We start from the raw sequence: 18163 nt of genomic DNA, 5'->3' as shown, positions 1-18163 counted from the left end.
GTAGCCCTGCAGATGCAGGACTGAGGACTGTTGCCCCTTGCCAGTTCTCCTGTGCGTGACTCGGTTACCTCCAACTGTTGACACTCTGGATATTGACCCTGCGGTCAGAAACCCTCAGGTGTTTCTTCCTGCTGGGGGGGGAACCATCTACTCCCTGCTCATAAAATCAAAAATCTTTCCTATAATTAATAACCTCTTGCGGGAAATTCATCTCATGCTTATCTAGTGAAATCATGTCTGAATTGCTGGAAGAGGCAGAAATGTGTGATGCCGTAGGGCAAGTAAGAAGTGCATAGGGAAGGTAAGAAATGCTGCTGAGATATGCACAGGTGCAAGCAGTTTTGACCCTGCTTTCCCTGGAAACCTGGCGAGCGTTGTCTCCTCTGTTGGAGTGAAGCTGTGATCTAAAGCGCGTGGCCAGATGGCACCGAGAGCCTCCACCACAGCGTATGAGTCACAGAGCCTGGACAAAAACTGGAAAAAAATAGAGGCACCCCTTGAAGCTTCATTTCCTTAGCAGGGATGGGGTTGTAGTTTTGTGTGGAAGATGTAAAAATTAGAAGTTGTGCCAACACGGACTTCCGTGGATTGACCTACAAGAGGCATGCACTAGCAAAATATAGGTACCATGCACATACACACACCTGAAGCCTCTTTTCTAGCTGATTTTTTATCTGAACATTTCCAGGTTTATTTTACAGGCTTAGAAATTATTATTCTAATTATTATTAGAAATTATTTGTACCTGTATTTGGGGCATACCTTAAAAGATTATACCCCTTACTTTATCCCTTACCAGCTAGATGCTCCTAAAAATTCAGCAGAGATTTGCAGAAGAATTTTGGTTCTCCCTTGCCACGTGTTTTGGCCTGTAACATTTTTATCTTGTAAAATAAATTCAAAGTCTGAGTGAAAAAAAAAAAACAAAAAAAAACAAAAAAAACCCCACTACCAAATGAAAAGTGGAGTTAAATACACCTTCTGTGGGTAGGTTGACCACTATGTCCGGGCAGCGGAGAAGCGAGCCGCACCGGGCCCTGAGGAAGAGCTGGTATTTACAGTGTATATTCTACTGGTAATATATAGGCAGCGTTTTAGCGGGAGCAGCGACGCTGGGCTTTGCTCATGGTTGAGAGTGGGTGTTTCCAGTCCTTACGTCAAACCAACCGCGTAGAGACAAACCGGCGACGGCTGGCGCTGCTCGGAGGCGCGGGTTTGTCCCGACAGAGCCGCTGCCCGCGGAGCTGCAGGGCCGGGAGGCGGCCGGGGACAGCCGCCCCTCAGCCGGCGGAGGGCCGCGGGGCGCGACGGCTCACGGGGCGGCGCCGTGACGCCACGGCGTTGCCGGGAGACGGCCCGCTGTTTTCGCCAGGTGCCCAATAGGCGTCGGGGGAGGTGATGTCATGCCGCCGGCGGCGCCTCCTCATTGGCCGGCCCTGGCGGCGGGGCGGGGACCGACCGGGGCGGGGACCGAGGTCCGTGGGGAGGGAGGCGAGGGCGGACCCCGGCCCCGCGCCGCGGGAGGGCGGTTCGGGCGGCGCCGGGGGGGCGGTGCCGGGGCTGCGCCGCCGCAGCGGCCGCCTCGCTTGGGAGAAAAAATACCGGGGGCGGGAAGGTGAAGCTGGTCACGGCCGTGGGGAAGCTGCCGGGCGCGACCCCCCGCCCGCTACCCGGCAGGCTGTTCTTCCGAAACCGAAGCGCTCCCGCAGGCGTGAGCCGGGGGCGGGGAGACTTTGTACAGCAGGTTTAAAACAGGTGCGAGACACTTCTGGGGCAGGTTTTAAACATTGCTGGATTTCAAAGCGCTGTGGCAAAAAAAAAAAAAAAAAAAAAAGTGTCTTTTGTTTTTCTTTGCTGTAATGAGACAACTACAAAAATAGCTTTTTGGCCTTTTTTTAGCTTCCCCCCCAGCTGCTAGAGTGTTGTATTAAACAATACGTGATTACTGCATAGGAGTTCCCTGGGTTTTTATCAGCGCTGTTAAAGTTTCCTTACCGCGTTAGGAAAAAGAGGTGTTTATATACAAATTCGGTCTGAGTTTTGTTCTCCCTTCATCTGGGAACTTCTAATCCTCTTCCCTTTTATCCTTTTTAATTACCGGGGAGATTTTAATACGAGTAGGAAAAACAGATGGAGCTGGTTTTCCTGCAGAGAAAGCCCTGTAACGGGGCTGATTTTAGCGTGCTTTCCTTCCGAGCCTTCCTTGAGCCTTTGAAGTGCTGCTCGCAAAGCAGCCGGGTTTGAAATGGTTATCCTGCACTCCGGTTCAGGGGAGGGGAAACTTCCCTCCCCATAAGGGGGTGTAAAAGATTTGTGGGGTTGATTTTTTGGACAGGGCAACCTTAATATTGGTCTCTACGACTCTGTTTTGGCACCTCAACGTTGTTCTGCCAGGTTTGACTTGGCCAGTGTAGCTCGACTGCCGGGTCCAGCTAAAAATCGCAAAAAAAGTAAAACGCACCTTGAGCAGGGATGCTCGATCGGCTGCCTGCACGAAGAGCTAAAAGCAGGTTATGGGCCGGACCCTCCGTCTGAGGCGGCAGGGAAGGCAGGGACTCGCAGATCAGGCTGGGGGAGGCTCCAGGGTTGAAGCCTGACCTTGGCCAGCCGCTTCCCGCCCGCGCTTCCCCGCTGCCGATCCAGGCCGGCTCCCGAGGGGAGGGACCGGTGCTGCGTGTGCCCCCGCCCTCGGCGGGTCCCGGGGGCCGGTGTGTTTCGGAGGGACGTGCCCCCGCACACCCGGGATCGCCCGTGGGGACTCAGGCGTATCTCATATTGCCACAGTCCCCCCCCCGAGCCCCGGGAGGGCTGACCCCCGCCGCACCAGCGGTGGAAATTGAGCCCCCGGTCGGCCGGGGCCAGGCGCGGCGGCTCCCCCGAGCCGGGCACCTCCACCGGGGCGGCGGGGGGTAGGAGGCGGGCCGTCCCCCGCGGGAGCTGCGCCGGCCCCTCCCGGGGGTGGGCGGCGGGCGGGGCGCGGCGGCTCCTCCTCGCCGGGCCGGCGTTAGTTTCGGAGCGGAGCCGGGGGCGACGGCAGCGGTGGGAGCGCGGTGCCCGGTGGGAACAAAGCGGAGAGGCCGAGCCGGACGCCTCCCGCAACAGGTCTGCCCGCGCGTCCCGGCGGCAGCGCAGGCCCTCCGCCTCCCGGGTTGCCGGTCTCCCGCTCCGGGCGGCGGGGCCGGCACCGGCCGCCCCCATGCGGTTCGGCTCCAAGATGATGCCGGTGAGTCCCGGGCGGGCAGGGCCGCAGGGGCTCGGAGCGGAGCAGCGCGGCGGGTGGCGCCCGGGGGCCGCCCGCGGGGCGCGGAAAGTTGGAGCGGGGCAGTGGGAGGGAAAATGGATCCTGTGGACGTGGAGGGGGGCGGGAGGGCGACCCTCCTTCCCTCTCTCCCTCCTTCCCTCTCTCCCTCCTTCCCTCTCTCCCTCCTTCCCTCTCTCCGGCCTTTCCTCCCTCTCTCCCTCCCTCCGCGGGCTCCGCAGCCGCGGTGCGGCCGCGCAGGGGCTTCCCCTCCCCCTCCCGGCTTTCTTTTTCCCCCTCAGCTTTTCCTTTTCTTCCTCTTTCACGCCGGGATCAACTTGTTAGACGGGCCCGCTGGAGCAGAGCCAGCACGGGGGGAAGGGGGGGCCGCGGGGCCCCGGCAGCACGGCGGCGGGGCCGGGGGCGGCGGGAGGCCCACAGCGCCCGGGAACTTCCCCCCTTCGCCCCGCTCCTGGGGGGGACATAAGGCAGCCCTGCTGGGGCCGCTCGCTCCGCTCCCCGCGGGGTAAACAAGCACCTCCTCTGAATCCTGCTTTTTTTTTTTTTTTTTTAATGGTACGAAGTTCTTAAAGTTGGCTTGAAACGAGCCGCATCTGCTGCCTCTGGGGGATGGTGGTTTTGTTTTCGCGTCCCCGGACTCCAAGAGAAAGATGGTGTCCATGTTGTTTACGGTTCAAAGTGATTAGGAGCTCTCGGGGGTAGGTATTCCCATCCCCGGCTGGGAGAGTTTCAGGAGTTGTTCTCGGCTGTGTGTGTTAAACCTGCCCTGCTCCGGGAGGTGTTTCTGTTTTAACACTTTCAAAAGGGACAGGGAGGACCGCATCCTATCGGAGTTTTAACGTGAATTTTAAAACTACACTGTTTTTGTCAGCTGAAGTTGGATGAAAGCATGGCACAGCAGCTTTGCTTAGTTTTCAGCACAAAAATATGTGAAGGTGATGACATGAAATGCTTAGTATCCTTAACAAGTACACGTGACTGAATACCTGGTTTTGCCAGCAGAGATGCCCCATGAAATCCATAATCTGTTGTTCCGAGAGACTGGAATATGTCCAGAAAATCCCAGCACGCTCAATACCTGCTTAGTCCGAGTTGAGGGTGCTTTGAAACGTTCTCTCCGCCGCCCTCCCCTGGGCAATACGGCCTGCCTTACTGTGCTCGGTACCCAGTAGCTTTGGGCCCATAGGTAGCCCTTTCAACAGCAGTCTTCTGTTTACGATTATTTCCAGTTTAACTCTTTCAGGAGCTGACTGAAGCAAGTGAGGAAGGAACTGTACTGGGAGGTGAAACTGGGAATCCGTGCTGGAAGGATATGGGTGTTTCAGGGATGCTTGTTTTGCTGTTGGTGTGAGGTTCTTCCTCTGCAATTAGGAGGAAATAATGAGTGATAATTTGATCTCGCAGAACACTAGAGAAGGCTGGGTGACTATTGCTGTAACTAATGAGGGAGGAAGAGATGGAATGTGAGCCCAAGTACAGCTGAAATAGCCAATGTGTTGTGCAACTGTGGTGTTGTCTACCTATGAAAAACTAAGAAAAACAAGCAGTAAATATAATAAGGTGTTAATTTAACCCATGTCAAAACCGAGCTAGGTAAGCACCCTCATATAACAGCGAAATCTCCAAGAGATGCTGTTGTCACTGAGTTCAAATAAAGGAGAAAACAAGCAGGAGCAGTCTTATCCCATCAGTGTTTGCAGGTGACAAGTTCTGGAGTATGAATCGCCCTGGTGGCTCAGGCTTTTCTGTGGCTGGTGACTCAACTCATTAGTGATACTGGTTTTTAGCCCATAAATAAAAGGGATGGATACAGCCTTTTCACATTATGTTTACTGTGAATAATGACAGCTTTGTGAGGGTTGAATGTGGCTAAAGGAATTAGAAATGTAAGTATTATGGGTATTAGAACTTTAATTCACTTTTAAAAAACAAAACTGAGCTTCAGTATAATCTTCAGAGGGATAAGATGTTCAACAGTCTTATTAAACAGTGCAAAAGGGTGTTAAAGTGCTGTGGTCCACTGGCTGTAGGGGAAATAAACAGCTACTTGCCACTTTGAAAACGTTTTATAGTAAACATACTCAGGTGAATGTGAATCCAGAAGTGTGGAAAATGCAGTGCCAAAAGGAATTCTTACTATTTCTCTTTTTTTGTAAGTATTTCTACCGATTTCCTCATCTCTTTCTTCTTTTTTTTTTCCCTTAGATCCCACCCCGAACTAATTCTTGTTCCTCTTTATAGAGAGATTGAAAAAGTTTGAGGTGGGAAGAGAAGGAGGGAGCAGGACATCTGAGTGCCCTTTTATTTACGTACTTATGAGGTGTTCATGGACTTGAGTATCTTTATCTGCGTTGTTTGAATGAGGAGTAGGCTGGCCCTAAAACATCTCCAAAATGTTTTGTTTCTTGCTTAATGTTTCTTATGGTGTCTCTTTCCCACCCTCCAAATAAAATTGTCTGTATAAGATTTTAAATCTCTACTCCAGGTCCATCTCTCCCCTGCTCCAGAAGGTAGTGTGGACAAGGGATTAAACAACACAGGAGGAAGGCTCGTGACCCCAAGTGGGGAATACAACAAGCATGAGCCCAGTTAGGAATTCACCTCTGAGTAGCTGCCAGTGAAAAGCCTGGAAACTGCTGTAGCAGCATAACTACTCATGCTCTTGGGAGACTACCCTGAAATGGGAATGTTTTCCTTGCGGTGATGACAGATAGGAGCTAAACTGCTGCTGTAACCATATGTCAGGACAATGTCTGCATAAGGGTGTAATATGAAGTAATTTGTGTGTAGCTGTACTGATGAAGGTAATAACAGGGTTAACGCTGGCAAGCTGTGTGAAGTTGTCTCACCTTTCATCTGCGAAGGCTTGTGGGAGTGTGACTGGTACTGTTAAGTAGTGAAAAGGAGCTGGAAACACTTTCAAAAATAGCATATTTTTCTGCAGCATAATTGGTCTCTTTCCCTTATTTTACATTATTACCCTAAAGATGAACATGTATTGAGAAATAATTTGAGTCATTATGCACACTGGATAAATGCCTTTTCAAAGATAGCAGGAGGTAACACAGATTGAGCTACCCTTTAATGCCCAGTGAACTCTTTGGATCAAAACCCCTTGATGATCTCGATAAGGGTCCATTTTACAGTTTGTCTTGCATACTGTAGTTATTGGGAGCATCCTTGAAATCAGGATGGATCCAGACATGCAGATACATTGTTAGGGTTAGGGACTAACTTGGCAAACTGGAGAGTGCTTAAATTCCTAAATTAGTTTTGGCTTCTGTCATTAGAAATGATTTAAATTTCTGAAACTGAAGTTTTCTGAAAACCATGCATTCTTTTCTAATCAAGTTAAACTACACTTAAGTGTAATAGTGCAACTTTGATACCGTAAGGAGTTGTGCTTTCCTTCTACAATCTGTTGAATGCCTTGTTCCAAGTGGTCTTCTCTAAGCTGTTACATCCAGTGAGCACTGGACTTAAAGTACATACTCTCATTGCAGAATACTTGCTACTTTGTGGATGTGTGTATTTTTTTAAAATGTGTTTTTAACCTTTAAAAGAGCCCTACAATTAAAGTTGTCTTGCTTGCTCCATTAGGCAGTTAATTGGAATTGCCATATGGATTCTGAATTACTGAAATAGTGTAGTAGTAGCCCATCTTGGGCAATTTTCTTGGGAAACACTTTTCTTGCTGCTTAACTAAAGAAATTTTAATAGAAATGAATGTCTTGCGCTTTGTAAGAGCAGCTCTAAGTTTATAAACAAACTGACCCCCGGCAGAGTTTAACAACTTGTTATGATACCAGTAAGTGATCTGTAGGATCTCAGCCCCATTCCCTATAGTCTTTTAATTATTTAAGCTCCGATCTGGTTTATCAGTCATTAACACTGTTTTTCTTGTCTGCCTCCATGGATTTCAGTGCATGAATGGGACTTCAGACTGTGAGCTCTTCTGAGCATATGCCTCATACCTTCATCTGATTGAAGTATTTAGTATCTCTTGTGTGTTCTTTCAACTGAATTTCCATTTCATGTCAGTCATTTAAAAGTTTCAATATTGTGATTGTATTCAAACAATTTAATGTGGTATTCAGTGTTTAAAAGTATTTTGTCTAGAATGCTGAATAAAGCTTAGGTGATTATTTTGCTGAGCTTATTTCTTACCTCTAAACTTCTCCTACCTCTTGCACTTCTCTTATAGACCTGTCATGCACAATAGGAAATATTGCCTTCAGGTTCCCAGAGTACTCTTTATTTTTTCTTTTTTTTTTCTTTTTTCTTTCATGTTGTTACAACAATTTTTTTTTCTTTTTTCCTGTCCTGTGAATAATTGTTCCAGCAGTAGTTTTAAATGCATTTGATTTCTCAGATGACTTTTTTTAATACCTTAGCCCTCCATCTGCAATTTGTGTTATATTACGCTGCAGGATGTTAAATATCTTTGTTTCTTTGTGTGGCTTTTATCAGAAATGGGGGAAGGGCAATATTACAAATTCATACCAGATCAAGCTGTAGAGGCCATGGGAATAGCTAATTATGCTGCTTCTGATCTATTCAGCAGTTCAGCTTGCGAGTGCCTCGTAGGGCTCTTGCATTTACTGTTTCAAGGGCTAGTATGCAGTGATGAAGTTTGGGATGGGTGGATAGTTCACAGGATTTCTTTTTTTTTTTTTTTTCTCTTCCTAGTGTTGGCCAGATGGGATCTCTGCTTTATTAGTGAGCAGGTCTGCTTTGTGAGATTAATTTACATGCAAGTCAGTTGGACTTCAAAGGAGGAGGCAGGTATAAAGGTTATTTCAGCAGAATAAACTAGCAGAATGGCAATGTGCTTAGCATTCCTTTCAAATTATTGATTAAGAAACCATCTTGAAAATGCTCCATTTGTCTAGCCGCTGTCCTTGTTAGTAGTCTGCCTCGGGGACTCTCCTTTCTCTCCCACTGTGCGTGTTACTGAGCTTGTTTAATTATGGGCAGAGTTCTGCCTCGCTGCTGTACAGCCTCTCTGAAGAGGGAGCCGGATAACCCCGAGGAGACTGCCTCAAGCTACCTCCCATGGCTTGGTGGCACAGCTGGAGGAGGACTTCTTGCTTCCTTTTGCGTGTGCCCGCTGATAACAAAGGAACCCCCATACGCTTTTAATCCGTGGGCTTTCGACTTCCTGTGAAGTGTAAAAACTTATTTAATGCTCTGGAAACTGGAAGGTGCTCCTATTCATGAGGTAATGAGCAGATAAAACTTTTCTCTTCGCTCTCAGTTTTATTATCTTTAGGCTTGTTTTTTCTCAGCTTAGTCACTTGTGAGTCAGGCAAAGTCTTTTTGATCTCTAGTTCTCAAACAGTTGGATGGTATTGTGTATAAAGGTCACTAGAAATCCTGGACATCATGTGAAGTGTACTTAATTATCTTAGTCACTGTTGCTTAACTGTTTTAGAGGTTTCAGGCTTTTCTGTGGAATGTGAAAGACCTGAAACGTTGTTTAAAATAGTGTTAGACAACTATTGCTGTCTAACACGTGGGATAGATTTGGGATAAATGTTCATGGAGAGGGAATTGCAAGTGAATCGAGGGGAGAGTAGCAGTTGTGACACTGTCATGATGCTGGATGTGTTAAAAGTCAGAAACCAGTCTTCTGCTTGCTTTTGCAATTTGCTTTTTGTTAATCATTAATATTCTGGATCTTGCTGCTGGTGTTTAGAGTTAGTTGTGTGTGTCCTCACCAGTTGTTTCACCATAGCAATGGCATTACATGGATGTTGAACCCAGTTGCGTATAAAGGATGAGCTCTTTGGTTTTCATTGCTGTGGTGTTAATAACAAGAATTTTATTACTGAGATGGTAACATTGTTTCTGTAGCAATTTCTTCTATGCTACAGTGATGCTTCCAGGCCTTAATACGATGTGATCCTTTGATAGATGGCTGTGTGCAGTGCCCTAGCTTTTATTGGCCTCTGTTTTAAAAAGGAGGATTAGGGGAACACTTCTTGCCTTATTCTTGTTTGTGTTTTTTTTTTTTTAAATCCTACTCTTACATCTTTATTTCATCCTTTTGCAAAGTAAAGCATCCACATTTTAAAGTCAAACATGTACTGCAGTTATGCTGAACAAGGGATGGTTCTCTTGATTATGAAATTGATTCAGGAAAACCTTTACCTGCAGTGTACCTGGGTTATAGGTATAGTATCCTAACTCAAGTAGAAACGTGGACACTTTCACATTCCCACTTGAAAGATTCTGACGTTATTTTAGGTTGTTCAATATCAAACATCTGGTCTGTAAAATAGTAACTTCTGTGGATCAGAGCATTTCATAACGGGAGTGGAAGCTGCAGGGAGGTTAAACCACTTGTTAAAGGTCATGCAGTGAGTTCAGCCTGGGATTTGGGAGACCAGGATTCCTGTAGAGTCAAACCATCCAGTACACTGTGGTGCAGCTGGAATACAAGTCTGTCATATCCAACGTAAGTATTAAATGGTCTTTCTTAAAGTAATTACATTGCCTGCACCCCTACTTCTGTAGGGTTAGTCGTGAATGGGGAGAGAACTTTGGTAGTTTGTTCTGTTCCATGCTTGAGAACAGTCCCCAAAAGAGGTGCTTGTTCATAAATCCTTTATGTGTGTCTAAAGTGAATATTCCCTTTTCACTGTTTAAGGCATATCTTGGATATAAGAAGCAGCATGTGGGTTTTGGTTTTTGTCGAGTAAGTTAAGAGATTTTCCTTGTTTTGATACTTTTATTTTGTGAGGCTTAACTGCTTAAGGAGCAATTTAGATCTAAGCTTAGATTACTAGTTTTCCTCTATTGCAATGGAGCATTAAATCCCATTGTTTCTTTAAATTGAAAGCTAAGGGAGAGTCAATGGAACTGTGTATTTCTCTTACCTTCAGTTTCCTTCTGTCCTTTCAAAGAGGAAAATCCATGTTTTCTTGGGTCTTCTTCAGTGGGTTCTTTTTTAATGCTGCCATTGTTATCCCATTTGAGGTCTATGCTGCACCAAACCACCCGTGTGCTCTGGTACTCCAGTGGAGCAGCAGCCTGCGGGTCTGTGAACATGTTGCAGCTTTGCAGTGTGTGAATAAGGAGCTGGAAGACTAGACGTAAGCACTGGTGTAGAGTATCCCCCTTGCATTCTTAAGGTATGGAAGCTTGGCCTTCTGCAAGCTGACTGTCCCACTCTTGGATTTCAGTAGCCACGAGCCTCTTCAGCAAGACACGCAGGGATCTCACCGCCCTATTCCTTAGTTTTGCTGGACAAAGTTGAAGTTGTGCAACTTGGCTGGGCTAGCAAATCACACAGAAATGTACAGGAAGGGTCTTACTCCCTGTAGGTGGGGCTTTTTCTTATTCAGCTTTTTCTGTTGTACAACTTTGCACAGGTAACTCGGTGGTAATTTCCTTGCTGCTTGAGAGTGGTGGCTTGTCTGTTGCGCTTTTTTTTTTGAAGTGTGTTCAAACACCTTTTTTCACCCTGCTCTCCATCCTACATAAGTGTATGCTGCCCAGAATGCAGAACCTCACCCAGATTGATATCTAGGCCATGCAGAGCAGTGATTGATGGCTTCTGCCCTGACTTCTCCAGGAAAGTGAAACCCATTCTTGCCATCTTTGGGCATCCCAGGGCTGGGAAGACTCTCTAAAGGATGGGGTTCCCAGAATTTGTTAGAGGTTCTCTGATCTCAGCTGTAGTAAGACTGTGTGTGTCTCAACATAATGAAGTGTTCAGGAAAAGCTGACATAGCAGGGAATGTGACAGATTTCTGGCTGCAAGAGAGGGAGGAAAGGAGGGAGGTGTCACTGAGTCGTGAAAGGCAGGGTGTGTAGGGGCCAGGCAAAATACTCCAGACCTCCTTGGAGAATGCCACGAAGCTCTCTTTTGAAATACCAAAAACAACAAAGCGACTCTGCCATGAAGAGCATTGCCTACTTGTCATGCAGCCCCGTAGCCACTTTATCAATGATAGCCTCACTGTGTCTTCCAGCCTTTTGAGAACACGTTTTACTGCAAGGTCTGTGTGGGGAAGCTATGGAAGTGGCACTACATGCTTCTTGCCTCTGCATCGTTATTCCTATGCTGTTGTACATAGGCCTTGCCCACGAGGCCTTTCTGCGGTGTGGTTTCCCAGTATTACATGAAAACATTGTTATTTAGAGTGCTTCTCTTGCAAATAGCATTTAGTAAGGTTGGGTTAGAGAAAAAGTTTTGTACCTCCAGGGAAGCTGAATAAATGGCTAAATAGTAACAGGCTGAGAGGGGCAACTTCTGGAGTTCTTGAGGCAAAAGAAGCCTGTTGAGGAGCCCCCAGCATAACATAAATGTTGATTTGATTAAACTCTACTCTGTTTAATTAATTTAAAGTAGCTGTGACATTGCCTCTGACCACCATTTCGTACAAGGCCATCTGCAGAGATCACTGTCATGACTTTGCTGGTGACAACATGCAGAGCCACCCAGCAAGCCTGCTGCCTCTCTCTGATGAACTGCTCTGCCTTCCTTCACTTCTCAGCTGGCGTGTCTGCGTAGAGCCTGGTATTGCCTAGAAAGAGCTCTGGGGAGTGAGCGGCAGTTAAATAAAACCTGTCAGACAGTGATCGACTGTACAATCTGCCACTCTTCTGCAGCTTCTGTTGTAGTAGCTGAATGTTTGTTGATGAAAGTTAAGGCATGTAGAGCTCCACATTACAGGAGCAAAGGTTAGATCAAGCGGGGTGCTTGGTGGGCTAACGGGCTGACTGGCAGGGCAAGATTTCTCCTTCTCAGTTCTGCTGTGGTGGGTAAGTTGTGTGAATCCCATTACAAGGTGTTTGACTAGACCATCTGACCATCCATCGTTTCCAGTGTTGGAATAGCCCCACTGGTCCCTTTTAACTTGCAAAATAACAAGAAGATCCATCTGTTTTGGTGCAAAAGCTCAATGTGTCTTCTGTGCCAGCTGAACGCGTGCCGCTGTCACGCAATATTCTTCAGCATCTGCACAGTTACTAATGACTTCCTGCATGTTTGCAGCCCAGAAGTGGTAGGACAAACCCCCTTCTTTATGGCTTTGAATAATAACTTTAGCTGTTGTTGTCAGATATGATTGCCAAGCATAGGCATTTCATGCTGGTTGTCTTTGGCATTGCTGGTGGCTATGTTGGTTGCCTGCATTGCCATGCATGGGCTGCTCACTTCCAGTGCACTGGCAGTCATCAGGGTTTAACAAGCGAAGATCATTCTTCAGGGTGCGCTTCCATTGCAAACAGGAGTGCGTTCCCACCCAGAACTGGTGGTGAACTGGAAAGAGCTACCCTTCTGCAAAGGTATGGTGTGACATCACACCTAATTAATTTAATAGTAGGATGCCGCTCAAATGGATGGTCTTGTTCTTTTGGTTTCCATCCCCACCCAAAGCCACGTGTCTTTTGTACCTTCCCCTTGAATTTAGTAAGGAGTTGGGTGACAGTTGGGAGGAAATGCTACCTACACGAAAGGCAAAAAGCAACAAAAAGGCTTGTATGGTGGAAGTGATTTGCCGTGTGCCTGCATAATCAGATGTATTGGGGGGGGTGGATTTGAGAAGAGCATGGCTTGCTTCTGTCAGCTCACCATCTAGGTCAGCTAAGCTGTAGCAGTCAGATGATACCTTATGCTTTTCTTAACCTCCATGTTGTCTTGAGAGATGGTAATAGGGGGGAACTTCTCCACCATCTTTGGGTATTTTCACTCACTGTAAGGATTAAGTTGGACTAACACAAACATATGTTTATCCTGGTGAGATTGAGAAGCTCATATAGCAGGAAGCCTCTGCTTCCTGGAGGCAAGCATATAGGAAGCCAGAGCTGACCTTGAAAGCAATAAAGCTTGTGCTGTGTGGTTCGAAATTCCTGTTTTGGGTTTGTTTCTTTTTTGCTTGTCCTGAAGGTAGATGGCCGAACAGCATGTTCTGGGGTTGCAGCAAGAAGGAGATGTCAACCTGCGGTGCGCTAAAATGCCCCTGAATTTCATATTGTAGTAATGCACTTTAGGATACCAGACTGGTCAGCTTGTATCACAGAATAGCCCAAACAGTCAGTCCTGTGACTTTCCTTACCCATGTGGTTGAACATGTGTCACTGTTTTGGGTGCCAGAAATGGTGTGTCCTCTGACCTACCTGTGCCTGCCATGAGCGTTTTGGTTTGTCATAGATCTGTTTCATGGACAGAGGTAGGACACAGATTTTGGCAGCTATTTTCCTGGAGGAGTAACTAACATGATGTAAGGAGTAGTATTTTCAAAAGCGTTTGGCACTGAGCTCTATGAAGTTGCTGGGATTGAAGTAAACCAGTGTTCTATGCTTCTTTTTTTCTGACTTGCTACATGACTTGTTTTGTGTGGCTATTAAATCACAAAGCTTCTGCTCTCTTTTTATTTTTTTTTTTTTAACTGTTTGAGATAGGCATTGACTCACACACAAAAAAATCCTCCTTTCTCCTTCAATACTCTGCCTCACCCATGGGTGCTCCCAGGAGCACAGTCCCCTGTTGCCAGTAAATAGAAGGTAATAAATTTGCTTGATGTGTGGGTCAGGCACTTGTTGCATGATAAATGTGGATTTGACTTGCATGTTCTGGTGGGCTGAGGTCGAGTGAATGTTGATCGTCTTTTTATTGGTGAGATTATTATAGTTTGGCTGGAAAAGCAGAAAATGTGTATTTTTAAACCCAGTAAAGAGTTGGTGTCTTAGCCAGCAGGCGGTGTGGTGTGGGTGGTATAGGTGCCAGTTTACTGTGATAGCCTGTTTTGTTTAGGTGTAGGTTGTGTTAAATACGCTTTCATCTCTGATATGCGTATAACTTTGCTTTTCTCTGTGAAGGATCCTGGCTTCTACAAAATCTTTTTTGATTACCAGGAAAAAATACTAGGCTTTTATTTCATTGTAAGAATATACATGCATTTTAAAGGACTATTTTGAGAGGTATAATTCTCAAGTGTCCCAACAGGCAGTACTTAGTATGGCTTTTTATTGGCCTCTAGCCATCTAGGAGGCCAAGAGAACAGTAATACTTATTCCCAATGGGGGGGATGCAAAGCTCTAGAGCAGCAAGAGCAGCTTAGTTCCTTTTTTATTTTCCTTTATTTAGTTGGGTGTGGGTTTTTTTTTTTTAGTACAAAGACTGCCTCTGGGTTTGACACAAGTACAGAAAATTGAGATGATTCAGGCTTAAGCTTGAGTTCATAACCCTGCTCATTATGCTTGGATGTTGCCTTGGCTTTAGGCTCTTGTTAGGTGCAATGTGTGTTGCGATACTGAAGAATGGGAGGAGGAACAACTGTAAACCCCTGTGGTTATGTTGTATGAGTTAGACTGTTAACCTTTTCCAGAGCAGAGTACCTATTGTGAGAATTACGTGGTATCATTATTTTATCTGCCTGAAAATAATACTAATTGCTTTCTTCTTGTGTACCAAGTGTTTATAACTCGGTGCTGAACACAGAAGATGAGGCAGAGTCTGCCTGAAGGGGCAAGCCTCCAAAGACCCAATTCTCCTTCGCTGACTCCAGGAGGAGGAGGAGCAAGCTCCAAGTAGGACACCAACAGTACAAGTCCAAATACCATGTGTAGGCTTGCTTTTCTGCCAGTCAACTTGCAACGAGTTTTGGTGAAGTGTCCAACAGTGCAGAAGTGGTTGCTCTAAGGAGCCACAAGGAAGGATTTGGGGAGGAAGGGGAAGAGTGCTTGGTGGGGGTGCGAAATGTGTGGAGGAGAGGAACTTCACAGATGGCAATGGGAAGAGATCTGTGAACATGCTGCTGTGTGGTACAATATGAGGAATGTATTCAGGGTTTGTTTACCCTGAATTCCTGCAGTTGTTTAACTAAATTGGTGCAAATCCAAGTGTGGATTCAGGTCTAAGCAGAATGAGCTGTACATGATGTGTTGGCAAATGTGGGTACTCAGTAAAAGGCTGTGGTTTCCTACATATGTTACTGAAACCAATTTAGTTTATATATCTTAAAAAACAAACAAACTGGCCCATATCTTTTAGAACATTTTCTTCTGCTTAATGCTGATGTTGCAATAGATAGCTGCAATGCAAAAGTGTAAGTGACTTTAAAAGCCACGCTTGATTGAGACATTCTTGCCTTCCATGATAGGTGGTAGCTCAACCAAGGAGTATGTAGTGTGTTACTCCCGTGCTTAGTGTTCATCCAAAATAGTGAGCTTCATTTGCATAGAGCTTTCTGATGTCTGGCTTACGGGAGGACTTTTGCTCTCTTCTTGTGTATGAGAATGAAGAAAAACGTCAAGTCGGAAAATGTAACTTGGGTTCAAATTAAAAGTCTCTGTTTGGAAAGATCTCTTCTTAATGACCTTGTGCGTAATGCCCTACTGAAAGAGGGGGGATGTAGGTTAGGAATCCTGTATTTACCAGACCTGAGCTATGCCTGACAGATTTCACAAAACCAAAATGGCTAAACTAAGATGATTATGATTTTCTATAAGGTTTGGCAGGAAGATTGTAATTGCATCTTTCTCATTGGTAAGTCTGAACTGAAGCACTGAGTTCTGTCTTTGAGGTTGCAGCCCTTGAAGTAGGAGGGTTGTAAACCTACATCCATTAATTTCAGATGGTAACAATGCTTGGCCAGAACTCAGACTGTTTTCCTTGCAGCTTTTCAGATTCCCCTAATGATGATTCAGATGCATGCCTGATAGTGAGACGTAATGTGGCGTTTGCACTACAGCGTTTGCCCAGTTTAACTAGTGTATTCCAAAAGCAGATGGCTTTCATTCTGCTCTCTCTACATTAAGGATAAGAGGGAGGGAAAAAAAGGAAGAGGAGGGGAAAGCTTCCTTTTTGCTGTTTCCAGCTATTTTTCCCCATCCCCCCAAAAGTGCACGTAGATGTACATTGTATTTTAAGTCTTGGAAAAAATTGACATTTTCACAAAAGATAAAATACAAATACATAATAAACTTATCTTTAAAATAATCTATACAAGCAGAAACTACCATGCCTCTCAGAGTAAAGGCTGAGTCTTGTTTTCGCCTGCGATACAATTGAAAGGGAAAAGGGCTGTGCTTTATATAGACTGGGAATAATCTGAACAATCCCACGGTGCTTCCTACTGTACTCCACCTACCTTGCATCATAACTTCCTTTCTTATATTTATGGCCAAAAGCCAGTACAATATAAACGGAGTAGTGTGCACCATGGGTGAAACATCAAGAACCTAACTCCATGCCTTTGGGTGTGGCTATAGGCAAATATTAAACTTTACTCTGCATTTCTGTTGAACCTAGCGTTATTGAACAGTTGAATATGAAAAGGATCAGGGATAGCAATCATCCCGTGTGCCTGTCTTCTAGTAAGTCTATCATAATCTTTGCTTACCTTAATCTTTTCTTTTCTTAATCTTCAGGTACAGTAAGTGAGCATGTTGCCTACTGAAGGACTGTTTTAGCATTGTGTGGAACTCAATGCAAAAGAGTCGCTGAATTACTTTATTATTGAGATATAGTTTGCATTAAATGGAGAGCTGTAACTATGCACCAGCTCAGAATGCTGCGTATCAGAACAGGAAAATGTGCCATTGTGCAGGCTGTCTTCTGTTGTTTAGAAAGTTGCATCAAGTCAGCAAAAATACCTATTTTAGCAGCTGATTTCTTTGCAGCTATCTGGGAAGGTGCAGCATCAGTGTTCCCACTAGGTAAGATGCAAGACTTCCGTTTAAAACTCTGTTTGGAGTGATTTTATATTTACCAGGAAAGACTCATTTGTGATTAAAACTGTGGGTATCAGATCTGTGGGTGGAAGCAGTTATTTCTCATTTCTGTCATCTGTACTTGAAATTTGATAGTTAATCTATTCATTCTAAAAATTTTATGTTGCTAGATTTTCAGCTAACTAAAATTAACTTCTAAAAATATATTTCAGTTCAGGATGTAAATTACATTGTTGCAATTATTTTCCATCCCACGCAGTGTTCAAAAAAAGCTATTTCACATACTTGTGAAATACATTTTCTGTACTGATGTATATTGCTGCTGTGTAACCACACTGTGTAGAAAAGTCATTGAAGGGCGTGCTATGAGCTCCTTTTTGGAGGCTTGTTTATACAGCCCATCAGGTGTACATGCTCTCCGTGTTGTAGGAAGATATATTGCCTATGTTGAAACATTTGCAGTGTAATATGATAGGTATAACTCGAATAACAATAGAGAGAATATTACTGCAAAGCATTGCATTGTCAGCCTTAAGAGTGACTTTTAATGCCTCCTTAAAAATGAGAGCTAAGAAAATCTGTTATGCAAGCTAAGACCATTACTTAGCTGTGTTGTGGAAATATAAAAACCCCCAACACTAGTATTGTGTGGTTCAAGGGTATTAGGTTTCGGTCTAAAATGCAGAGAATAGGGAATGTGGTACAGAATTATATTATTGGCTCTAATGCAAGGTGATGAAATGAATCACAATTTCCAGAGGCAGTATGCTTGTTTGCCTACCGAATAATGTTCTTGTCTCTGTCATTGCCTTGTTGGATGCCTCAGTTTCCCTGCCTGTAAAGTAGGAAACTGCTTGCTTGTGTCATGACTTCCTGGTCGTAAGGTGCTTTGAAGATGAAAAATAGTATGTGAATAGATGCCACAGTTTGTATTGGATATTACACACTGTGCAGGAAGACTGCATAAAGTTAGGAATTCAGCAAATAGTGAAAACCCGGGTTAAGTTATTTTGGGTTTGTTGTGTGGTTTTTTTTTTTTTTTTTTTTAATAAATTCTCTACTTGATTATCATATTTTATAAGGGACTCAGTTTTGCCCTGGAAGATTGTTGTCCATTGTTGACATTTTATGATCTGAATTAGATATTTCACTAGAAACTCTTGGAGGAAAAAAGTATGTTCATCCTTTAAACTCAGGTAGTTTCAGGAATTAATGAAG

The 18163-nt window shown here is 45.0% G+C and overlaps 1 protein-coding gene across 1 annotated transcript in view; it reads left to right on the top strand.

Moving 5' to 3' along the window:
• Positions 1-2997: 2997 nt before the first annotated feature.
• Positions 2998-18163, top strand: part of TP53BP2 (tumor protein p53 binding protein 2) — a 50463-nt gene continuing 35297 nt past the window's right edge. The window contains exon 1 of the mRNA XM_075496493.1: positions 2998-3223. Within this exon, the coding sequence (XP_075352608.1) occupies positions 3197-3223 (27 nt within the window). The 5' untranslated portion in view covers positions 2998-3196. The remainder of the gene's footprint in view (positions 3224-18163) is intronic.

Source organism: Mycteria americana, chromosome 3, assembly GCF_035582795.1.
Source record: "Mycteria americana isolate JAX WOST 10 ecotype Jacksonville Zoo and Gardens chromosome 3, USCA_MyAme_1.0, whole genome shotgun sequence".
NCBI lineage: Eukaryota > Metazoa > Chordata > Aves > Ciconiiformes > Ciconiidae > Mycteria > Mycteria americana.
Note: the sequence above shows the minus strand (reverse complement) of the source record. Positions and strands in the feature narration are given on the sequence as shown.